The sequence below is a fragment of the Zea mays genome, chromosome 6 (assembly GCF_902167145.1).
Source record: "Zea mays cultivar B73 chromosome 6, Zm-B73-REFERENCE-NAM-5.0, whole genome shotgun sequence".
Lineage (NCBI taxonomy): Eukaryota > Viridiplantae > Streptophyta > Magnoliopsida > Poales > Poaceae > Zea > Zea mays.
In genome coordinates, this window is record NC_050101.1 from 102,669,266 (window position 1) to 102,695,235 (window position 25,970).

Below are 25,970 nucleotides of genomic sequence, written 5' to 3' on the forward strand. Positions count from 1 at the left end.
AAGAAACCTTAAAAGGATTCTTGAGACGGGCTCAAAACGAGTTCGGCTTAAGAATCAAGAAAATAAGAAGCGACAACGGGACGGAGTTCAAGAACTCACAAATCGAAGGCTTCCTTGAGGAGGAGGGCATCAAGCATGAGTTCTCTTCTCCCTACACCCCATAGCAAAATGGTGTAGTGGAGAGGAAGAATAGAACTCTATTGGACATGGCAAGAACCATGCTTGATGAGTACAAGACTTCGGATCGGTTTTGGGCCGAGGCGGTCAACACCGCCTGCTACGCCATCAACCGGTTATATTTACACCGAATCCTCAAGAAGACATCATACGAACTCCTAACTAGTAAAAAGCCTAATGTTTCATATTTTAGAGTCTTTGGTAGCAAATGCTTTATTCTTGTTAAAAGAGGTAGAAAATCCAAATTTGCTCCTAAGGTTGTAGAAGGCTTTTTACTAGGATATGATTCAAACACAAGGGCATATAGAGTCTTTAACAAGTCCTCTGGACTAGTTGAAGTTTCTTGTGACGTTGTGTTTGATGAGACTAACGGCTCTCAAGTAGAGCAAGTTGATCTTGATGAGATAGGTGATGAAGAGGCTCCGTGCGTCGCGCTAAGGAACATGTCCATTGGGGATGTGTGTCCTAAGGGATCCGAAGAGACACCACATGCACAAGATCAATCATCTTCCTCAATGCAAGCATCTCCACCAACTCAAAATGAGGATGAGGCTCAAAATGATGAAAGAGAAGATCAAGAAGTTGAGCCACCTCAAGAGGAAAGCAATGATCAAGGGGAAGATGCCCGTGATCAAGATAAGGAAGATGAACAAGTTCCAAGGCCGCCACACCCAAGAGTCCAGCAAGCAATCCAACAAGATCACCCCGTGAACACCATCCTCGGCGATATTCAAAAGGGGGTAACTACTCGATCTCGTGTTGCTCATTTTTGTGAACATTACTCGTTTGTTTCCTCTATTGAGCCACACAGGGTAGAGGAAGCACTACAAGATTCGGATTGGGTGGTGGCGATGCAAGAGGAGCTCAACAACTTTACTAGGAACGAGGTATGGCATTTAGTTCCACGTCCTAACCAAAATGTTGTAGGAACCAAGTGGGTCTTCCGCAACAAGCAAGATGAGCATGGTGTGGTGACAAGGAACAAAGCCCGACTTGTGGCCAAGGGATATTCACAAGTCGAAGGTTTGGATTTCGGTGAAACCTATGCACCCGTAGCTAGGCTAGAATCAATTCGCATTTTACTTGCCTATGCTACTTACCATGGCTTCAAGCTTTACCAAATGGACGTGAAAAGTGCCTTCCTCAATGAACCAATCAAGGAAGAGGTCTATGTTGAGCAACCTCCCGACTTTGAAGATAGTGAGTACCCTAACCATGTTTACAAACTCTCTAAGGCGCTTTATGGGCTCAAGCAAGCCCCAAGAGCATGGTATGAATGCCTAAGAGATTTTCTTATCACTAATGGCTTCAAAGTCGGAAAGGCCGATCCTACTTTATTTACTAAAACTCTTGACAATGATTTGTTTGTATGCCAAATTTATGTTGATGATATTATATTTGGGTCTACTAACGAATCTACATGTGAGGAATTTAGTAGGATCATGACATAGAAATTCGAGATGTCTATGATGGGGGAGTTGAAGTACTTAGGATTTCAAGTGAAGCAACTCCAAGAGGGCACCTTCATTAGCCAAACGAAGTATATTCAAGACATTCTAAACAAGTTTGGGATGAAGGATGCCAAACCCATCAAAACACCCATGGGAACCAATGGGCATCTCGACCTCGACACGGGAGGTAAATCCGTCGATCAAAAGGTATATCGGTCGATGATAGGCTCTTTACTCTATTTATGTGCATCTCGACCGGACATAATGCTTTCCGTATGCATGTGCGCAAGATTCCAAGCCGACCCTAAGGAAGCTCACCTTACGGTCGTAAAACGAATCTTGAGATATTTAGTTTATACTCCTAAGCTTGGGCTTTGGTACCCTCGGGGATCACATTTGATTTAATTGGTTATTCGGATGCTGATTGGGCAGGGTGTAAAATTAATAGAAAGAGCACATCGGAGACTTGCCAGTTCTTGGGAAGATCCATGGTGTCTTGGGCTTCAAAGAAGCGAAATTCCGTCGCTCTTTCTACCGCCAAAGCCGAGTATATTGCCGTAGGCCATTGTTGCGCGCAATTGCTTTGGATGAGGCAAACCCTTAGGGACTATGGTTACAAATTAACCAAAGTTCCTCTTCTATGTGATAATGAGAGTGCAATCCGCATGGCGGATAATCCCGTTGAGCATAGCCGCACTAAACACATAGCCATTCAGTATCATTTTCTAAGGGATCACCAACAAAAGGGAGATATCGAGATTGCATATATTAACACCAAAGAACAATTAGCCGATATCTTTACCAAGCCACTAGATGAACAAATTTTTAACAAACTTAGGCATGAGCTAAATATTCTTGATTCTAGGAATTTCTTTTGATGTTTTGCACACATAGCTCTCTAATATACCTTTGATCATGTCTCTTTTATTTGCTATGACTAATGTGTTTTCAAGTGAATTTCAAACCAAGTCATAGATTGAAAGGGATTTGGAGTCTTCGGCGAAGACAAAGGCTTCCACTCCACTCCATCGAAATTACTCATCCTTCGCCGTCGCTCCGAGCAACTCTCCAACTTTGGTATAATCTTCACTCATATTGTGTTTGCCAAAGGGGGAGAAATTAGTTACAAAAGGCTTATATTTCACTCAAGTATCCGTTTTTGGCGATTCATGCCAAAGTGGGAGAAAGTATTAGCCCAAAGCAAAAGGACCGCACCACCACCAAATTTCAAAATTTAAAAGGTCTTGAAATGATGATTTTTTTCAAGTGGTATTTTATTTTTGATAGAATTTCAAATTGGATCACCCTTTTCAAAAACTAATATCTAAAACCCTCTTGAACACTAAGAGGAGGATTTTATTGAGGGGGAGTTTTGTTTAAGTCAAAGGAAAAGCATTTGAAACAGGGGGAGAAAATTTCAAATCTTGAAAACGCTTCTCAAAATCTTATTCATTTACCTTTGACTATTTGCAAAAGGACTTTGAAATTTGCAAAAACAAAACATGTGGTGCAAGCGTGGTCCAAAATGTTAAACATAAAGAAACAATCCATGCATATCTTATGAAAATATTTATTGGTTCAATTCTAAGTAATCTTTGCACTTACATCATGCAAACTTGTTCAATTATGCACTTCTATACTTGCTTTGGTTTGTGTTGGCATCAATCACCAAAAAGGGGGAGATTGAAAGGGAATTAGGCTTACACCTCCTTCCTAATTGATTTTGGTGGTTGAATTGCCCAACACAAATAATTGGACTAACTAGTTTGCTCTAGTCTATAAGTTTTACAGGTGCCAAAGGTTCACAACAAGCCAAGAAAAAGACCAAAGATGGGTTCAAATAAAGAGAGCTAAAAACATCCCAAAAGGCACCCTAGTCTGGCGCACCGGACTGTCCGGTGTGCCACCGGACAGTGTCCGGTGCACCAGGGCACTCAAGGCTGAACTCCTCACCTTCGGGAAAATGGAAGGGCGCTCCGCTATAATTCACCGGACTGTCCGGTGAAGCATCGGACTGTCCGGTGTCACACTGGACTGTCCGGTGTGCCAGCGGAGCAACGGTTACTTCGCGTGCAACGGTCGACTGCAACGCATTTAATGCGCGCCTGCGCGCGCAGAGGACAGAGGACGCGCAGTTGGCGCACCGGACAATCTACATGACCTGTCCGGTGCACCACCGGACAGCCCAGAGGCCCCACCTGTCAGAGCTCCAACGGTCGAACTCCAACGGTCTGCTGACGTGGCTGGCGCACCGGACTGTCCGGTGCGCCATACGACAGCAGCCTTCCAACGGCCATTTTTGGTGGTTGGGGCTATAAATACCCCAACCACCCCACATTCAATGGCATCCAAGTTTTCATCTTCAACACATTACAAGAGCTATAGCATTCAATTCTAGATACAACCAAAGAGATCAAATCCTCTCCCAAGTCCGGAATCACTCCAAATCAAATAGTGACTAGAGAGAGTGACATTTGTGTTCATTTGAGCTCTTGCACTTGGATTGCTTCTTTTCTTTCTCATTCTTCTTGTGATCAAACTCAATTGTAACCAAGGCAAGAGACACCAATTGTGTGGTGGTCCTTGCAGGAACTTTGTGTTCCGTTTGATTGAGAAGAGAAGCTCACTCGGTCTAAGTGACCGTTTGAGAGAGGGAAAGGGTTGAAAGAGACCCGGTCTTTGTGACCACCTCAACGGGGAGTAGGTTTGCAAGAACCAAACCTCGGTAAAACAAATCCTTGTGTCTCACTCTTTATTTGCTTGCAATTTGTTTTCACCCTCTCTCGCGGACTCGTTTATATTTCTAACGCTAACCTGGCTTGTAGTTGTGCTTAAGTTTATAAATTTCAGATTCGCCCTATTCATCCCCCTCCAGGCGACTTTCACTTTTTTCATTTAACCTACTAAAAACTACTCAAAAGATTCTATATTAAATATAGTTATACATAGGACTGAGGTTAGAGCACTTCCAATACTATCCCTTGTCTCGTCCCAATAGTGTTCAAGTTGCTAGCTCCAAACATTGCCTACGAGAGACGAAGATAAAAGTTACCGCGCTAGCGAGCCCTCAAGGGTATAGCTTACACGTTCTTTTATGTTGGATTCGCTATATGCTCTTGTCCAGTATATTTAGGGAAGATTTCATCCTCCTCGCTCCAGCAGCCTTCTCTAAATATAGAGGATGTTAATATGAGGTTTCTCAAAGAGCCTTTACCTTTAGGGGGTTAATTGAAAAAAGTACAAGAGATGAGCTCTTTACAAAGAGCATGTTCCTTCACGGCTCTCTATACAATTATATCTTAACTACATTTATGATCTAGGGACTCTAGGTTGTATTATACAGTCTTTTAGTTGTATCTTATACTTAGAAACTGACCCAAGGGTTCAAAGTCGTATATGCCCTAATGGGATACTTACTAATTTTGCTTTATGCATATTAAAACGATGAAAACTTGTTTCAATATAACATCACTAAGGTATAACTCGTCAATTTTCTATTTCTAATAATTTCTATACCAAGATTTTTTTTCTTAACTACACCTAAATCCTTCGCTCAAATTCTTTACTCAATTGTGTCTTCAATTTAGCTATTTCTAATTTTCTTTCACATCAATTAGCATATCATCAACATAAAGAAACAAATAAATAGCTAAACCATTAATAATATTTAAATAAAAATAGTTATCATTATTATCATGTTTAAAACCATGAGACTATACAAGAGTCAAATCTCTTGTACCATTGCCTAAGAGATTGCTTCAAACCATTATGAGATTTATATAGCTTGCAAACAAGGTTTTCTTTTTTCAGAAATAACAGATACTTAAATCTAGCTATAACCTTTTGCAACCAACCTTACTGCCTCGACCTTAGACCGAACAATATTTATTTTTATTTAATTATACTAACTAGGATTTAAATTCGAGACATCTAATACCATATTAAGTTATATACACCAACCAGTTTAACCTGATAGAAAGATATAAACCCTAAACCCTCCATGGTAGAGAGGTGAGATGAGCAATTCATGGAGACGACAATGGGAGAGATTTTGGGATACGATTCAACAATCTGCCGAGTGGAGAAGCGTAGGAAATGGCATGGATCGGGTACATCCAGGGAAAATTGTAATGTAAGTTTCCAAATAGATAAATAGTAATACCATGGATCTAAATAACCCAAACAATAATGTTTTAGTGAAATAGTGCAGCTTTACAAGAGCAATTGCTCACATTTCGCACGTTGAAAAGGCACAAGACATGTCGCTGAAGAGTGCAGACAACAGTATGACAATAGAGAGCAGTGCGATTATCATCATCAATATCATCGCCGGTACTTTCCGGTTTACGCTGTCCAAGCAAACATTTCCGTCAAGGATATCTGGCTCGTAGCTCCCAATCCTCGCCAGGAAGATCTCAGCGCGATAATCTGAAAGGGGTCAGCCATGATGTCAATAGCACTTCCCTTTCCCTGATAGCTGATGCCACTACTCCGTTCTCTTCACAACCATCCTTGTTTTCATCAGGTGACCATAAGTTCTTGACCGCTTAATTACTAAGACCATGCATCTCCATATAAGTACCCCTCCACATGTATTTCACAATCTTCATCACCCCAAATGATCCTAGGACCTTGAAGAATCGGTACATGAGCAAATCTCCAGTTGCTGCTCAGAATATGTGACTTGGCATTGGAACACAGAATATTGGCACGAGGTGAAGCATCTATCAATCACAGTATCAAGCGGATAATCATGCGGTTTGCATTTACCAAACATTACATGAATGGGCTTATTCAGAAAGGTGCAAGAACAGCCACGTCAGTAGTCTGTGTGCAGCAACGCCTTGTTCATGAGAAAGCCAATTCACCACCTTGTTCTTGAGTAAGCCAATTTACCTCAGTCAGAGATCTGAACATCAAGAAGCTCGATCAGGGAGCAAGGCATCATGTGCCATTGCATGAACACACAAGAGCTCACGTTTGAATATTGCCATCTTGCCGGTCTATTTTTTGGTCTATTCCAGAGGTATCAAACTTGCCACACTGAGGCTGTAACATGGTTATTGGTTAATGTCAAAATATAGACAGTGAAGTGTAGTAAGAATTAAGATTGAAACATAGAGTCCATCTATGCTTACCTTCTGAGCAGCTGCATAGACATCAGTGTGTCTAGAAGGCAGCACAGGTCATTCCACCCTGTCATCAATTGTATTCTGTGGAATCGTACCTCTTTTTTATAGCTACAGCTCATCAGAATCAATACTTGGGATTATTTTCTTTAGTATATTGAATGAAGATACAGGCATGCTACATTCTGAACTGAACTGCAGTAGCTCATTCTCAAGAACAGCAAACGCATCAGCAAATGCCTGTCATATACATATGATATAATGTATGGGTTCTCAAAACTGCACTTTGTTGCCCATATATTTGTCTGAGCACAACAGGAGAATTATAACTAACCTTAATACATTGGTGAATGCGGAAACAATTCCTGCCCACATTGTTAGCAGGGCAATGTGGATCATCTATGTGAATCGGGTCAATGCTGCAAAATAAAGCATATTCTCATAATTAAAACTAACATAGTAGGTGACTGGAGTAAATGATGTAAAATAGTAACATTGAATTTTATTACCTTTGCCCTCTTTCTCGATTCAAATAAATTCCACTTCCTTGGATAGAAATGCGCATATGGCGTGGATCAAATATGTTCCTGGCATTAAGATAACAAATTATATGTAACATATTCAATAGTAGCTGTTCCAAAAGAGAAGGGACAGAAGGTTCTATTGACATTCAGGGCTTCAGACACACTGATGCAATTGTTTGGCCCCATGTCATTATTAAACAGTGTTCAGACATATTTTCTTACCCAAAGAAGTACAAGAAATCCATCAAAAGGCTGCCCAGATTCTGCCATATTACAAGAATTATGGAAATGATTACAAAAATTTAGACTACAAATAGAGCTGTAAACTCAAATATAGTGTCCATGCTTCGGAACTTACTTTATTAATAGGTCGACCAAGATGATGCTCATGCTGGAGAAAACGAACAATTAACAGCACCTGCAAAGAATATTAAAATTGAAGCTTTATTTTTCACGATTTCTCTGAAAATACCAAATATGACACCAGAGAAAAATGGGATCAGGTAAAATGACATTGATGATCAACATAATATGCTAACATGGAAATTAATATAGGATAGTAAGTCTGAAGTCTGAACTGAACTATCCAAAGACCACATGATATATGCAAATAGAAGTTCGCTGGATTGCGCTCTGTTTGCATTTCGCTGTTAGCCAATACAAATTTTAATATATTTACAAGTAGAAAATCATCTCTAGAAAAAGATCAATTCAGAGTTCAGACAAATTAACCCAACCATCGATAAACCCATGGTCAAAAATATAAAACTGTGATTAACCTACTAAACTTGGTGTTTGTTTGGTAGAACCCCCAGAGAACCTTCTAGGATGAATCCATGAAGTGATTCTCTAAAATGAACCAGAAGGCTAGGAGCTAAAAAAGAGCAGCTTCTCCTGATTCCCTCCACGCGCATAATCGCTCTCTATGTATGGTTTATCCTAATGAACATAAAGGATCAATTTGGCAATAGAATCACTCCCGGCCATAGAATTACTTCCCACAGCAAATCAGGGGAACCTCTAGCAAATTGCTAGAGGGTGTTGCGGCCTCGTGACAGCCTGGGGCTGGAAACCGGGCGAGACCAAGGACGCATGGCGCGAGAGCCGAGGCCACCCGGGGGCCAGGGCTAGAAACCAGACAATACCAGGGGTGCTGATGGAGATGTACCTGCAAGGAGCGGGGTCCCAATGGTGAAAACTGGAGAACTCGACTCAAATAAAAAATCAAGGTTAGTTAGATGGAGCGATGCAGAGGAGACAATGGTGCGATTGGAAGAGAGATCAAAACATCGGTATCCCTTATGATCAGAAGAGTATTGAGGAAGACACACCGAGTGGAACGAGGTGCAAGTTTGCGGGGAGCAACCGCGGAAAGGTTCACATAGCAGGCGCAATCAAAAACACGGATGAGATCATGGGGTGTGGGCACTGAACAGAGCGACGGGGGGGGGGGGGGGGGGGGGGGGGGGGGGGGGGGCAGGAGGCATTGATGGTCTTTGTGGGGATATGATTAAACAAGTATGTGGCGGTGCGGAGAGCTTCAACCCAGTGCTAGAGCAAAAGCTTGGAAAAGCGGAGCACGAAAGACACCATTAGTAGAACGAATAATATGCTCGGCTTTATCATTCTGCTGACAAGTGTAGGGGCACAACATCTAGAGCAAAGTGCCATGGGACAGAAGAAAGGGCCGAGTGAAAGCATTACTAAACTCATGTCCATTGTCACACTAGATGGTTTGGATGGAGGAACCGAACTGAATGGAAACATGAGAAAAGGTGGGACAAAGTAGCGAACTTGTCGGATTTCAAATGCAGAGGAAAAATCCATAAGTTATGAGAAAAATCATCAAGATTGACCAAGTAGTATTTGTAACTAGGCACACTAACAAGAGATGTCTACAAATCACAATGAACCAACTTAAACGGCTTGAAAGCTCGACTGAAAGAACTAAAGAAAGGTAAACAAGTATGCTTTCCTAGCTAACGGGCATGACAAAAAATCATGCGCGCTTTTATTGCACGAGATAGCTAACGAATTAGAAAAAAACTCGACTGCGGGGGTAAGACAACCCCTGAGTATTGTATTAAGAAGACCTTTTTCACACATGTCGAGAAAACCCCTGAACCCCTGCCCCACCCATACACAACGGCATCGAAGCCCATGTGAGAACGACTGCGACCGGGGCTGAGCCTTAGACCTTTGCTTTGGCGTGGGACAGACGAGGGGTTTTTTTAACCACAACCTGAAATTCGCTCCCACGGGGAGTCAAACCTAGGACCTGAGGAGTGCTACTCAGACCACCTAACAAACTAGACAATACATCAGAGCCATAGTGGCCAAGACTATGATGGTACGTAGATGCAACAACAGACATGGCGCAAGAGGCATGAGACCCCTGAGGAGTAGCGTGTAGAGAGGACCAAAGCTATTGAGCTTGATGATCATGTTCCGAGTAGTGCGATCCTTCATAGAAACATTGAAGGGGTCAAACTCCATAAAACACGAATTATCAGTAGTGAAGCAACGAATAGAAAGGAGATCCTAAATGATATCAGGGGTAAGAAGAATGTCGTTGAGTTACAATAGCCCGAGAAGAACCAAGCCACCTGCTGAGGTGATGGGGAGGTTGGAGCCATTATCGACAACGATAGATAGAGTAGCTGAATTAGAAGGGTGGAAGAGGGAGATGTTATTGGCGTTATTGGTAGTGTGGTTGGAGGTATCGAAGTCGGCCACCCAGTTGATGACCATAGCAGGTGGATTCAAAGCAATAGTGCTAAACAAGTTAGCAGACTGCTGATCCCAGCTGTCGGGCCATGGACTCCAACTTGGCAGAGTGGATGCCTATGGTGGAAATGCTGGAGCCTGCAGGGGTTCAGAGCCAAGGATGTCGAGCGGCCCAAACAGTCCAAATGTCGAATCATGGCATGGAGCGCCTGACATTGTTGTTGTTGCTGCTAGCTGCCAAGAGCCAAGCCTGGTCACATGGTGATGCTGCATGTCCACAGGTTATAGAAGGTTGACCATACCTTGACTGTGCCCTTTCTTCTTGCTAGATCCTAAGGTGGGAGTGGGATACTAGGCTTCCTTCCGGTCCCGAAGGAACATACTAGAGTAGAGGAAGGAGTTGGGGCAGTCAGCGTGCGGGCAACCAGTGGAGGAGTGGTGATGAAGGTTGTTAGAGCATCGACAAGGCTGGTGGTTGTCATGTTAAGCTCCTCAAGGACAAGATTGTCCCAACCTTGAGGAAGAATAGGAAGGGGAGTAGCATCGGATGATGATCCCGACGTGCTCAAACTTCTTGTCCAGGCCTCAAAGAATGTTGAAGAATGAAGACGAGGGTCCGATCATTGACGGGGGCGCCCAAGTCAGCCAGGGAGTTAGCCATCCCTTCAGCTTGCAATAGTAGTCGCCTACAAGAAGGTTGCCTTAGACGAAGGTGCGGAAGGTGGTATCAAGCTAGAGTGTGGGTCTCACAATTTCCGAGAAACTGATTCTCGAGAGTGAACCAGAGGTGGCATGTCATGCCCTTAAGCTCCCTGGAGTTCCGGCGCAGCTCAAGGGAGATGGTGCTAGAGATCCAGTGGATGATGACGCTATCCATCTAATCCCAGCATGAATCGGTGTCTAACAAAGGGTTAGACAAGACATGGTCGACGAGGGTGTAATGCTTGAGAGCAAGCAACACTTGATCATGCCAGCAAGTGTAATTGTTGGAGGAGGACGCGAGGTCAACCATCACCAACGATCGGACATTGGGAACAACGACTGCTTGGATGTGGAGGTTGGCGGCGATGACAACCTTATAGGTTGTAGCGAGGTCGTCCTGTGGGGGTGCCCCCTAGGGTGCAGGGACGGTTACCGTGGGGTGTTATAGGCCCATACCCTGGCGGGCGACGACGACCATCTGCTCTAGGGCGACGACAATTTTCTCCTGTTCGAGGAGAAAGTGGCTGCCTTGATGTGAGCGCATGCGTTGGCAGCCTCCTTTTCCGGCCTGAGTCGCAGCGAGCATGTCGTCAATCTTCTTGCGAAAGACCACGACCTCCTTGACGTGGGCGCACTCCTCAACATACGATGAGGTCCCTACCATGGTTGCAAGAGGATGGAGATGTTTGTGGTTGCTGCAGCAACACGGCGAAGGGTGGCTGCGGACCTAGAGGGATAGCGACCAAGGAGGAGCAGAAGCAAGATAGACTCATGATACCATGTTAGAAGAAGTATTGCAGCAAAATTAAATGCATATATTCATGTGTAGGGGTGTACATGTATAGTCTTAGACTGACTCCAACAAGACCCCTAAAGCCTCATCTATCCTAAATACAGAGGATCAAACGGTCCTCTACGCTCTCCAACAGCGTCCTCTAAACAGTCCTCTAAATTTAGAGGACGCTGTTGGATTCTCTATATATAGAGTTTCCCTAAACGGTCTTCTATCCATTTGAATACTTTAAATAACCGGTTTAGCAAAACTAAAATATGTACAATACATTTGAGAGTATAATAAATACGTATGTACAAAAAATAAAAAATATCTCTAATATAGGTATTTGCGTATAGAGGACGTGATTTAGAGGATGTTGTTGGAGAGGAATGAGATATAGAGGATGAAATCTTTTAGAGGAGACTGTAAAGAACGGATATAGAGGATAGATATAGAGAACGTTGCTGGATACAGCCTTAGTCTCTTAGAAGTGTGCGGCTAGAGAAACCCTAGGTAGGCTGGACCCAACCTCACGCAGTAGATGGGCCAGGCCCAATATATATAAACCCTAATACACATATAGGCAGCAATTAATATTCTAAGATAAATGAAGATCTGGAAAAGTCACATACCAAACAGTAAGAGCTCAGACCACCTGAATAGGGGTGGTCCAAACTCCGGTCAGCCAAAAACTTCTTGAGAATCAAGGCAAGAGGTATAACTGCAGGAAATTGCTGGCTCAACTCACGTACCTGTAGAATTAACAATATAATAAGGTGGGCAAATAGGCTGGGAAATCTTGCATACTGCTTAGTTGGTCACAAACTTTGAAAAATTCGTGCAACAATATGCATGTTGGTAACCAATACATCATTAGCAACAATGCACGCATTACATGTATTATCTACTCAGGAAACTACTGTACCAAGCAGCTGGCTGGCTGATCATTCATACTGATAACAACACAACCTGAAACGGATGACTCTTCACAGCAATATTGTAAAGCAGAAATCACTTCAAAAGTAACATGATCCTTAAAATGTTTCCTATGTCATCATCATGATGTTTTGAGGTAACATGCATGTATTAATGTTGATCAGAACTTTGAAAAAAATCGCCCCCCCCCCCCCCCCCCCCCTTGTTAAAACACAGATAACTTTATGTGTAGTTTTTCATGATGGCATTGTTCATTTCTAAAATTATATGTGAACTGCAGATACAATTTGAATTAGCATCATGTTTTTCAGCAAAAAAATACTGAACTAAAAGTGCAATATTGCATAGGAGCTAGGGTAAAAGATAAAGGAGCTATTTGTTTAGAATACCAGAAATGGCAACATTGCATATATAGCACACAGAATGTCAAAACAAGACGGTACTTAAATATATTCAACTGATACGCCATGTTATATTATGCAGTTGCTTATGTTAGATGACTCATGTAATGCTTATTACTAATTGTGTAACACTATAATATTCAAATGTTTGCTACAAGTTAAATTTCTATTAGAATGAAAGACAATATTGTTGAAGTGGACGCATTAAACAGTTCAACCCAAAAGCTTAAGCTGATGGAAGAAGATAGTCAATTCACTTATACACTTCAACACCTCCACTCACGTGCAGCCAGAGAGAAAAACGCAAACGTGGAAATAAATGGGTGGAGGCACAAATAAAGCCTCTGTCATGATTCGAACTCGAGACCTCTGGCTTTGATACCATGTTAGAGTGGACGCACTAACCAATTCAACCCAAAAGCTTAAGTTGATGGGAGAAGTTAGCCAATTCAACCTATACACTTCAACAAGTATCATCTACCAAACTGTGATCAACATTCAACAGGTCGACAAAATGTTTGTATGAATGCTAAACTTACAAGTAACTTTTATGGAGAGTAGAGAAAATATTCAGATAGATAATGAACTTCTGATTTACCAACTCAGTAGTCTGCAGTCCTGTATGGGATGGCGATTTGAAACTTATATCAAGACGAATTGACTGCACAATATCACAATCATCCTTATTCAATTTTGAGCACATCAGCATGTTGCTGCCTTCTGAACTAGAGGTGTCAGACCGAGGAGGACTCCCTTGTTCTCCAAGCATGTTAACTGAATAGTCTTGTGAGCCATCTAGTACTGAAGAATACTCATTGGACATATTCGTGTCACAGGGTACATCCGCTACAAGCATGATCACAGGTATCTGCAAATAATATAAGCATGAGGAAAGTAGAATAGCAAATAAACTAGCAAAAGAAAGCCACTTACAGCTGTGTTTTCAACTGTTTTAAGGGAATCACTTCTAACCCAGTCCTGGTTAGTAAGACACCTTGCTGCATGCTGAAAGGAAAAAAAGACAGGGAAGCAAAATTTTGTCCTCAGAACATGCAAGCACTGTTAGATTTTTTTTCCCGAAAGCGCAGGAGAACTGCGCATCATTTTAATTAGAGAAGAAAAAGAAGTCCAAAATGGACCAAGGTACAAAGCTTGTAATCTGTTAGATTGAAAAGCTTGTAATCTGGTTGTAGGCCTCTGCTATGTAAATGTAGTTTTATCTAACAGATAACTATCACAGTTATTCCAGGAGATAACTCTGCTATAGATAACTAGCCTAAAATATAGTAGATTCCGTTAGGCAAGAGTTATCCCCTTAGGTTGTTATCCACGGCAGTCATCTGCCTATATAAATAGATCAACGCAGCCTGCTTTGCAGGTAGAGACGCTTACCCAATCCTGGTTGCTATTCTCACATGGTAATCGGAGCCTCTCCGCTACCCTAATCCTAGCCGTCATCTACCACCAATTCCAGCAATGGCGTCCACCTCCCAAACCGCTGTGCCTACACCTCTTCTAGGGCAAATTGTTGCCGTAAAACTCACCAAGACGAACTATGTGCTATGGTGAGTGCAGGTTCTGTCCATTATCAGGGGCGCTCAGCTGCAGGGATACCTTGATGGTTCTCTAGCCGCACCTGAGGAGAAGATTCCCAACAAGTCCGATGGCAAGACCACGGAAGAGATCAATCCGGAATTTATCCGGGGACTGCGCTTGAGCAGCAGGTCCTACGCTTCCTCATGACATCCATGACTCAAGAAGTTATGTGTCAGGTTGCCTCCTGTACCACACCCAAAGATGTGTGGTCTCTCCTAGAGCAAACCTATGTGTCACAGTCTCGCACACGAACTGTCAACACGCGAATTGCTCTAGCTACTACTCGGAAAGGTAACATGATTGTTTCTGAGTATATCACCAAGATGAAATCTCTTGCAGATGACATGGGATCTGCCAAGCAGGCAATTGATGATGAAGAACTAGTCTCATATATTCTGGCAGGATTAGATGAAGAATTCAATCCAGTCGTCTCAGCCATTGTTGCTCGTGTGGAACCTGTCTCAGTCAGGGATGTCCGTTCTCAACTTCTCAGTTTTGAGAACAGGATGGAACTGCTTCACGGTGGGATACAAGCCGTCGTGGCCATGGTAGATCTGGACCTCGTGGTCGTGGCCATAATGGTCGTGGCCGTAATGATCCTGGCCGTGGAGAGGAGGTCCTGGTCGTGGTGCCCAGAGAATGGTGTCATCAGATGGCAGAAAGTCTGACATCATATGTCAGGTTTGTGAGAAGATTGGACATACTGCTCTTGATTGCTGGTGGAGATTTAATGGAATTACTCTTCCAACAGCAAGTCTGCTGCAGTTGCTACCCACAGCCACGGTGCTGCTGCAGCTACTACCCATGGTTATGGCATTGATACAAACTGGTACACTGATACTGCTGCAACAGATCACATCACTTCAGATCTGGAAAAGCTGACAGTCCAAAACGCATACAAAGGACCAGATCAGATCCTCACAGCCAGTGGGGCAGGTATGAACATTAGCAATATTGGTAATGCTGTTATTGATACCCCCGCTAAATCCTTGCATCTCAATAATATCGTCCATGTTCACCAAGCCAAGAAAAATCTAGTTTCTGTTCATCGTTTACATCTGACAATCAAGTCCCACTTGAATATTTTCCAACTCATTTTTTGATCAAGGATCTCGAAACTAGGAGAAACCTACTTCGTGGTAGATGTGAAGATGAACTCTACCCTCTTCCCTCCAATAGCACTTGGCGTGGGGCTCTTGGTGCCATCAAGATGACTTCCTCAACGATGGCATCATAACCGTCTTGGCCATCCATATTTTCAGATCATTCAAAAATTAGTTAGTAAAAATAAAATTTCCTGTTCAAATGAGTCAAATAAGTCAGTTTGTGATGCCTGTCAATAGGCCAAGAGTCACCAACTTCCGTATTCTGTGTCCACTAGTATCTCATTAAAACCTTTTGAGCTTGTATTTTCTAACGTTTGGGGACCTGCCCCTGAATATGTTGGTCATCAGAAATACTATGTATCCTTTATTGATGATTGATGATATCAGTAAATTTACATGGGTTTATATGTTAAAACATAAATCTGATGTCTTCCAAGAGTTAACTGAATTCCAAACCATGGTTGAACTTTGTTTTGACACTAAAATCATTGCCATGCAAACTGACTGGGGAGGCGAGTATCAGTAAATGAACTCGTTTTTTACCAAAATAGGTATTACACATTATGTTTCATGTCCCCATGCGCACCACCAAAATGGTGCTGCAGAAAGGAAACACCGGCATATTGTTGAAGTTGCCCTATCACTCCTTGCTCACGCAGCCATACCTCTCAAATTCTGGCATGGACCGTTTGCAACCGCTGCCTATCTTATTAACCGAACTCCTACAAAACTTCTTGATTTTTCTACTTCATTAGAACGCCTTTATAATCAAATTCCAGATTACTCCTTCCTTAAAGTGTTCGGTTGTGCTTGCTAGCCCCATTTGCGCTCATATAATCCTCGTAAATTTGTGTTTCGATCTGTTCGTTGCATTTTTCTAGGGTAACACAATGCACAAAGGCTATACATGCCTTGAAGTGTCCACAGGGCGCATCTACATCTCTCATGATGTGGTTTTCGATGAAGCAGTTTTCCCTTTCAGCGAATTGCATGCTAATGCTGGTGCGCACCTACGGGCTGAGATTAATCTTCTCCCTTCCACCTTGCTACCTTCATCTAACTTTGAAAATATGGGACAACAATTTTCAGCTGCTTCCTTATTGCCTAATGATCATCCAGTTGATACTAATGCAATTATGCAAATACTTCTGGAGATATATGTACTGATGCACAGGATTCAAATGCAAGCAAGGCTCAGGAGGCTCTAGTACATACAACACCATCTTCTCACCAGTCTGCCTCAGCCCCACAACCTACTGCTGCACAACGTGACAAGGTGTATGAACAGAAGCCAACACCAAGCATTGTCTATCAGCGTCGGGCCGTCGGCATAAAAGGCGGGAGCATACTACTGCACAATCTGATGCAGCATCTGAACCTGCAACATCTGAACCTCCAGAAGCAGCAATAGCATCTGATACTACTGCAGCAGATCTGGAACCTGCAGAAGATGAGAACCCAGCACCTTGTATGTCTAGAAGTTCAGAATCAATGTTGTCTCCTATTCTCTACACAGATCAGCGTCCTCATACAAGGCTTCAAGATGGAACTATGCCTCGAATCAGATATTGCTGTCTTACTAATACTGGAGAACCTGAAGGTTTGTCTGAAGCTCTAGCTGATAAAAATTGGAGACCTGCTATGAAAATGCCGAATTTGATGCTCTAGTTAAGAACAATACTTGGCATCTAGTTCCACAGGAGGGAGTGAAAAATGTTATAGATTGTAAATGGGTATACAAAATTAAAACAAAGGCAGATGGCACTCTTGATAAGTACAAGGCTAGATTGGTAGCCAAAGGATTTAAACAGCGCTACGACATAGATTATGAAGATACATTTAGTCCGGTTGTCAAGGCAGCAACTATCAGAGTCATCTTATCCTTAGCAGTATCCAGAGGTTGATTATTGAGGCAGCTAGATGTACAGAATGTGTTCCTTCACGGCATTCTGGAGGAGGATGTTTACATGAAACAGCCGCCAGGATTTGAAGATAAGTTGAGACTAAATTATGTTTGTAAACTTGATAAGGCCATTTATGGACTCAAACAAGCACCAAGGGTTTGGTATTCAAGACTCAGTGAAAAGTTGGTGAAACTGGGTTTTCAGGCTTCCAAATCTGATACTTCTCTGTTCTTTTACAACAAGGGAGGTATCACTATTTTTATGTGTGTTTACGTAGATGACATCATTGTTGCTAGTTCCTCTCAAGAAGCTATAGATGCAATCCTCGATGATCTGAGATCTGATTTTGCCTTGAAAGATCTTGGCCAGCTACATTATTTTCTTGGTATTGAAGTTCAGAAGGTAAAAGATGGTATTCATCTTGCTCAAACCAAGTTTGCTTCAAATATTCTGAAAAGAATTGGTATGACAGCCTATAAACCGGTGACTACACCGCTCTCTACTTCTGAAAAATTGAGAATTGATGAAGGTGAGTTACTTAGGCCAGAGGATGCAACAAGATATAGAAGCATTGTTGGCGCTTTACAGTATCTAACCCTGACACGACCAGATTTGAGCTTTGCAGTCAATAAAGTGTGCCAGTTCCTTCATGCTCCAACCTCGCAGCATTGGACAACAGTGAAAAGAATATTGAGATATGTAAAATGCACCCTTGTGGTCATGGCCTAAAGATTGCAAGGTCGTTGTCTTTACTTGTTAGTGCTTTTGCTGACGCGGATTGGGCAGATGACAGGCGGTCTTCAGGGGGTTTTGCAGTTTATCTTGGCAGAAATCTTGTGTCCTGGAGTGCTAGAAAGCAGCCAACGGTGTCAAGGTCAAGTACCAAAGCTGAATACAAGGCTCTTGCCAATGCTACTGCAGAATTAATGTGGATACAATCTCTTCTGCATGAGCTAAAGGTTCCCTGTCCACCTGCTGCTAGAATTTGGTGTGATAATATAGGGGCTACTTATCTCACAGCAAATCCAATGTTCCATGGTCGAGTAAAGCATATCGAAATTGATGTTCACTCTGTGAGAGAAAGAGTAGCTAAAAAACTCTTAGAAGTGAGACTCATCTCTGCAGAAGATCAGATTGTGGATGGTTTTACTATGGCCTTGACTACAAAGAAATTGGCATCCTTTAGAGACAATCTCAACTCATGCAAGTTATGATTGAGGGGGAATGTTAGATTGAAAAGCTTGTAATCTGGCCATAGGCCTCTGCCATGTAAACATAGTTTTATCTAACAGATAACTACGTAGTTATTCCAGGAGACAACTCTGCTATAGATAACTAGCCTAAAATATAGTAGATTCTGTTAGGCAGAGTTATCCCCTTAGGTTGGTATCCACGGCAGTCATCTGCCTATATAAATAGATCAACGCAGCCTGCTTTGCAGGCAGAGACGCTTACCCAATCCTGGTAGCTATTTTCACAAGCACATCCATCATGTCCTAACTCCTATGTAAACACCCACATGTAATCCAAATGAATTACCTGTAGACATGTTTCCTTGATGCCATTACGGCCTTCCAAAATTCCAGCTTCTTTAATAGGTTCCTGAAAGCAACAATAAATTTAGTGACAACCAGTGTTTACAAGTCGTCCGACTAATCGCGATTAGTCGGGTTGGTCGCCTGGCGATTAGGAGGACGACGCGATTAGGGTTTCTAGTCGTCCTAGTCGTCCGACTAGTCGTCGACCTGGGCGATTAGTCGTCTGGTCGAACACTTCCTGGTCGTTTTTGGTCGTTGCAGTTTTGGTACTGGGCTTCACTCTGGTTTTTGGCCCATCTACAGTAGCCCGCCCCTCCAAAAACCCTCCCAGCCACCGGGACCCCTCCCAGCCGCCAGAACCCTTCCCAGCCGCCAGAAACCCTACTCCTCTCCTTTGTCCTCTCTGGTTTCTGCCGACGTCTCTGCTCCAGCCTCCAAGTGCTCCAGCCAGCAGGTAATGCAGTTTGGATGCTCTAGCGCGATTTGTTTGGATGCTGATCTGCTCTAGGTAGCAGCCAGCAGGTTCCTGCTGTACTTTTTACTGAATTACTGCAAGTAATTATGCCAATATTACTTTCAGTTTGGACTTTGGATGGATTCTGTTTTACACTTTTACTGAATTACTGCTAGTCTGCTACTAATTATGCCTATATTATTGCAGAAATACAGTGTTTATATAGTTAATATATAGTTATATACATATACATATGTCCTTAAATCTATAGGACGACTAACGGACGACCAGAGGTCGACCAGGACCGATTAGGTCGACTAATCGTCGCCCTAATCGCGATTAGTCGCCTGGTCGCCCCTCTCACTCGACCAGCTGGTCGCCCGACTTGTAAACATTGGTGACAACAATAATATGGAGAACAGATGCACTTGAATAACTCGTTACACAATGTTATCAGTCATGCAACTCACCAGGTTTCGGACAGGAGGAAGACTAACCACAAGATCAACATCACTAGTTGGAAGAGCCAGACCAGTGGCATTTGAGCCAAATAGATTTGTACGGGAGCGAGGCCACAGAACCTGCAGGCAACGGGTGACTCTTTTGACAGCCCAGTTTATATAGGGCCTCCTCACCAGATTACCAGCAGCAACCTTGCAGTTTTAAAAATGGAATCAACATGTCCTTAGAAAAAAAGGAACTTTTACTGACAAATAATAGCATGCCATGCAATTAGGCATCAGAAGATAAGGATCCCACAATACACAAAGATGAATAGTGATGCCAAACCTAGAAGAGAAGGGGACATACCTGCTTACAGAATTGATCTATTTCTTCATGTAGAGCATTGTGCATCAAAGAGAGGGATGCCTTGTGAGACGAACCATTTAGCATATCTAGTGGCTGTACAGGCAATGCCACATCTGGCTGCAGAAGTATATTTTAGAAAGACAGAAAAGTTGAATAAACAATCATTCTCACTATTGAGGGATGATTTGAAACTACACCCTTACATGTTGATCACAAGATAGCTGTGAAATCTTAACAAGGTGGTCCTGCAAAACAGTATCCTCAATTGTTTGCACCAATGTACCAGAAGTACCCTTGTTACCCCATGAAGGCCATACAACTTCAGGACCATCCAAGCAAAACTGAGCCCTATGAAAAATTTTGTCTTCAGAAAATAAACCTCTCATCCCCCAATGTCGAGGACTTGAGCTGCCGGATCTAACGATAGGGAACCCTCGTTTTCTTGACTCTCCAGCAGGTGAAGGAGGTGGTGGCCTAGGTACGCGAGGAACACTAAGTACTACTGGTGATGGAGGTCTTCTTAGAATAGGTATGTCCCTCCTTGTTGATGGTACACATGGGCTCCTCCTGTGATCATGAGCACCCTTAATCTCAGATCGTGATGACCTTCGTGATATACTAGGAACAACTATCGGCCGCAGCATGGCATATGGCAATGTATCTGCCTTAACTACTTCACTGCCACAAGACACAGCCTTTGCAACTTGCATTATTTTATCTTCAGGACTATCTTGCACCGAAGATGGAGAAGTCAGAGCTTCATTATTGATCTCATTCCCTGTTATCAAGTGAGCAGCTGGATCCAAAGATTCATTTTGAGAACAAGATGGAGTGGAGGGTGGTGATGATACACCATTTGTGTATGTAGATGGAATACCATTAGCTACATCATCAACAACTCGTATAACATCAGCCTCATGCCAAGCCCAGGCACTATCATCTGAACTAAGAGATGGTGGCCTGGAAAAACCAGTTCCTGCATGTTCTGCAGGACTCCAGTACATCACACCTCCACCAAAGTATTGATTAATATCTCTTCCAGAATGTGCACGACTATCTGATTCTTCTTCAGAAAACCAATAGCTTTCAGTATCATCCGCAACATCACTGTCACTGCAAATACCCCCTCTTTGCACTAGTTGAGCAGGGAACCCTGACCAAGCAGAAGATTGCATCTGTGGGGTATACAATGGATCATAGCTTACAGAAGCATTTTTACCATAACCTCTAAAAACTGGAGGCCAGTCAAAACTTAGTGGAACTGCTAGAGAAGGTAACATTTGATTGTGTCCAGCATCAATTGGCGGATTCCTCACCTGATGGTTGGCAGGAAGAAAGGGTTGGTTAAATTGAGTTGGCCATCTGTAACCAACATCAAGATGCAACCTGTCTGCTGCAGCTGGACGTTGTTGCATTTGAGGAGATACAAAATGAGATGGTGTTACACTAGGCCATTCATACGACGTTCCTCCCAGTAGGTTCCTATTGTATACATAACATTCACCACCACCATTTTTCATAACTCCACCATTTTTACTTATAGCACTTTGAAGCATGTCAGTAGGAATAGCAGAAGGTAAAATTCTGTCCTTTGTCACTTCAGATTTATGATCCACATGTTTCCCATCACATTCAGTTTTTTCCTGTGCAGATCTTACCAAGGAGTCAACTGAACTTCCATACAGATTAGTAGAAGAGACCTCATTGCTTCTGGAAGGTAGACAAGAGGATGACTGAACCAAGGATTCACTTTGGCTAAGGTACGATGAGGCCTGCACAGCCACTTTGAAGGCATCATCATGGGCACTCTGAAAACGTTCTGTAGCAAGTGATGAGTGAACTCTAGGAGAATACAATGTGTCTTCAAGTTTTGTGCCCTTACTGGTGGATATTACCTTTGTTCCATTAGATAAAATGGAAGGGTCAGAACAGCTAACAGCTTCAGAGATCTCGTTCTTGGAAGGATGGACATACGATGGGTGATGAGGTGAGACATCAGCCTCTTTAGCAGCTTCATGCAAGGCCTCTGCAGCACTATGGGGAACAACTGTTTTTAATTTGGTAGATCTTGGGCTCTCAGGCCTCATCGGATTTGATAGTTTTGTTTTCCCTTTCCGCTTGTTCTTCTTTTTGTTACATTGATTTTTGCAACCATCCAACGAGACAGTTTGTTCCTAAAATATCGAGATGTCCCTCATAAGTCATGAATAAATGAACAACCAAACAAAACAGATTGGCAAAGTAATGCTTACAACCTTCGTTGTTGGTACAATTTCCTTGTAAGGAGTTTTTTCAGATGGAGGTCCAGCAGCAGTGCCTTCAACAGATGGAGCACAATGGTTTGGTAAAGGACTACAATTGCGATTATCTGAACTACTGCATCCATTATCCTGGAAAAAGGTTAACTATAGATAACTTAATATACTCAGTGAAGCATAAAGTCCTATCCTATCTATGGAAATACTAAAGCAAGCTGAGCAACAAATAAACTATACCTTAGATGGCTTAGCAGATGTCGTTAGCTTTTTCAAGGTGTTAGACTTCTTCTTTCCTTTCCGAGAACCTCCACTGGTCTTTTCAACATCTTTCTTTTTGGGGGCTTCATCCCCAATAAGTTCAAGATTTATACTTTCTGTCGACACCACCATGAGAAGCCCTTGTAATTTCATAAGTACATCACCAGCAGCAGTAGCAGCCGACACTAATGAAGTGAAAAAGATTGCATCACCGCTGCAGCAAGTAATGTTGCTCTTCAAACAGACTATCTCCTCAACTAGTTTCAGTCTTTTCAACTCTTTATAAAATACAGACTTCTTGCTGCAAGACAGAATGTTTGCACCATCAACGGAAGAAGCACAATTCTTTCTGAACAGAGACTGCCGTGTACATTCACAAGATTCGTTTGCCACGAATGATCCTGGTTCACCTAAATTATCCCTTGAGGCACTGTCTGATCCTTCAACCATCTCATTTGCCTGCAAGCTTGAGCTATTAGCATATTAGTATGTGCTTGAGGTGAAGAAACATGTTCAGGACAACTGGACACCAAAGTTTAGTAATTCTTCCTCAATTAGGGTGACAAAACAAGCCTGTGTGAGATGACAAGAGCTGATTTTTGTTATGCAACGTCAATATGATTGGGCTAACTTTAACACGTGAAGATTCAAGAAAGACACAACTTCAAGAAAAAAAAATGAGGGTCCCACATTTAAATAGAGGATAATTTCCAGAATCACACAGAAAATCATACAGATCACAAAGTAAACTACGTGCAATAAACATACTGTGGTGACTATTATATAAAAATACTTTTATAAATACTAGTAAAACATTTAACCCGCGATGTCTCAGAAATATATTCATTGGGCCAAATGCAAGGCCCATTTTATAACTTGTTAAAAAAGTATGATAACACTAACTCTGCTACATAACAGTTATTCTGGATCCTTTAATTAATTAAGACTATGTTGAAACTTCAGTTAGATAAAGCATGCAGATTTCAGAAAACGTCACTTGCCAAACAGACTGAACATGCTAATGCTATTTCAGGAAAAAGAAGGGCTTTTTTCTCAGCACAAACATAACACAATAGGCAACTTCTGTATGCCATTTCCAAAACAAGAGAAGAACCAATGCTTTGAACATATATGTGAAATCTGTCTTCATTACTTCTGAACCAGGTGCTTTCATATTTCGCATACTTTTTGAGGAAGTCTCTTTGGAGCCTACTAGATTGTCTTACTTGTTTTTTTATTTAAAGGAAAGATGCACCTAAATTTGCATAAATTAACGTCAATACTAGAAACAGCAATTTGCTTCTATTTGCCATGCAAGGACCTATTATAAGGTTAAGAAGAATGGCCTGTTTTCCCTAAACTGACCTTAGAAATAAGATTGCAAGACTAGATTATGCCATTTTATTCCTCTCGATGTTCCATCCTTACATCACCATCAACAGCCTTTCCACACATATCATACAATAAAAGGTCAACGATAGCCACCCCAATAATGCATCAGTATGGGATACACCACCCTTAATAAACACAACCCAGAGTTACTTGCCCCATGCACATCTTAACTAAATCACAGCTTGACAATTCATTCATGTAACAATAACAAATAAATGTCTTATCCCAAACCATCACACTTGAATTAAAACCATTGTAGAAGTTTATAACGAAATTGCAGATATGACTCCCAAATCTGGAGTTCACTTATGCAAATAAGGCATAGAATTGTGAAATGCAACCCCATAGTATTTGAAATCCATAATTGTCAGATTGTAGCAAAAGGCAGCATAGAGAGCATATTACCAGGGCCATTGCACCTTTCCCGAAGAATACCCCCATGAGACTTGCTCTCATCCGAGGCTCCAGTCTCATCCACCAATCCGCATATCCCTTCTCCCTCCAGAACGCGTTTGCAGCAAGCCCAGCCTTCTCCTTCGCACTCTTCCCAATTCTCACCGCCTTTCTCCCTCCAGCTGACCCACCCCCTGCCGCTGCCCACGACATTCGCAGTGCGATATCCAACCTATTGGCCAGAAACTCCTCGATCACGTAGTACCCCTTGGCATTAAGCCAGGGCAGCTCCGGGAAATCTTGACACGCCAGCGCGGCCAGGTCCACTTCCCCCTCCCCGCAGCAGAGGAACCTCCCGCCAGAGATCTCATCCATGGCTGCGACAAAGCCGTCGAGGTCAGCGACGAAGGCTTCGGCGACGGTGATCACGTCGGGGCGCCGCGACGATGCGGGCGACGAGGGGAAGAGGAGGGTGTTGGCGAAGAGGAGCGCCTGCGCCCGGGAGCTGGCGGCGGCGCGGGCGAGGAGGCCCCGGGAGAGGCGCGAGAGGACGGTTGGCTCCTCGGCTCCGCGCGCGGAGGTGGACGGGGACGAGGAGTGGAGCACGAAGAAGGAGGAGTGGCCGCGGAGGCGGAGCCGGCGGACCATGGAGAGCAGCGCGGCAGCCGCGGCGGGGGAGAGGAGGGAGGTGGCAGCCGCAGCGCGCGCGGCGGGGGAGAGGGAGGCGAGCCACCGGAGGATCGCAGCGCGCGGTGACGAGGAGGAGGTAGAGGCAGCAGCGGTGGCGGGGCTAGGGTTCGCGGCGGCGTGGTAGAGAGAGAGGTGCGCGGTGAGGGCGTCCATGAGCTCCTTCGTGGTGCGCGGCGCGGCGGCGGTGGAGGCCATGCTGGGGAGCGGCCGCGTCGGTGCCGGTGGTTGGTCGGGACTCGGGAATGGGGGAGGAGTGGCCGCTGTGGTGGGCCTGGGCGCTCTTCCGGTCTTGCTTGGTTTGCGGAGCAGCGGAGAGAGTTTTGCGTCGGAGTACTCCATCCCAAAATACATACGTATCACTTTCCAGATTTTATCTTACATTGTCCGTCCTAAATTAAAATTTATTTTATTAGTTAATAAATTTATTATTATTTGATGTATGTGTTTAATATGTGTCTAGATTTATCTTTATGCATTTAAATATAAACATTAAAAACAAAGAACTAAAATAACTACTATTTTTAGACAGAGATAATATTATATTTACTTATTAATATATTTAATATCTTCTATACTATTCTATCAAAAATCTAATGTAGGCACGTGCTACCACGACTTCACACTCCCCACACCAGTGTCCACAAAAAATAGTGCAGAACGAGTAATCGAACTCATACACATCTATGCACAAAAATTTAGAGCTAACCACCATACCACAAATAACTTAATGTTTATAGATAAATAAAAAT

The 25,970-nt window shown here is 43.0% G+C and overlaps 1 protein-coding gene and 1 non-coding gene across 7 annotated transcripts; one reads left to right on the forward strand and one right to left on the reverse strand.

Annotated features, from left to right (window-relative positions):
- Nucleotides 1-5,749: 5,749 nt before the first annotated feature.
- On the reverse strand, nt 5,750-25,558 carry LOC100278145 (uncharacterized). Of its 6 annotated transcripts, none has more exons than XM_008650739.3 (16): nt 24,544-25,558; nt 22,726-23,205; nt 22,486-22,635; nt 20,434-22,404; nt 20,231-20,347; nt 19,891-20,073; nt 18,968-19,030; nt 13,756-13,827; nt 13,421-13,690; nt 12,118-12,237; nt 7,640-7,699; nt 7,504-7,544; nt 7,267-7,344; nt 7,092-7,176; nt 6,767-6,997; nt 5,750-6,677 (listed from the first exon to the last, which is right to left on the reverse strand). In XM_008650739.3, the coding sequence occupies exons 1-15, from the start codon at nt 25,414-25,416 to the stop codon at nt 6,869-6,871; spliced, it is 4,692 nt and encodes a 1,563-aa protein (XP_008648961.1). In that variant the 5' UTR covers nt 25,417-25,558; the 3' UTR covers nt 5,750-6,677; nt 6,767-6,868. The 6 variants fall into 6 exon arrangements, with proteins under 6 accessions (XP_008648961.1, XP_035815925.1, XP_008648962.1 ...); XM_008650740.3 differs by having other exon boundaries at nt 5,751-6,677; nt 22,486-22,620; XM_020539335.3 differs by having other exon boundaries at nt 5,751-6,677; nt 22,486-22,620; nt 22,726-23,212; nt 24,544-25,469.
- Nucleotides 14,781-14,919, forward strand: LOC111589611 (small nucleolar RNA Z247). Its single transcript, XR_004850969.1, has one exon. It is a non-coding gene; the product is annotated as a small nucleolar RNA Z247 (small nucleolar RNA).
- Nucleotides 25,559-25,970: the final 412 nt, after the last annotated feature.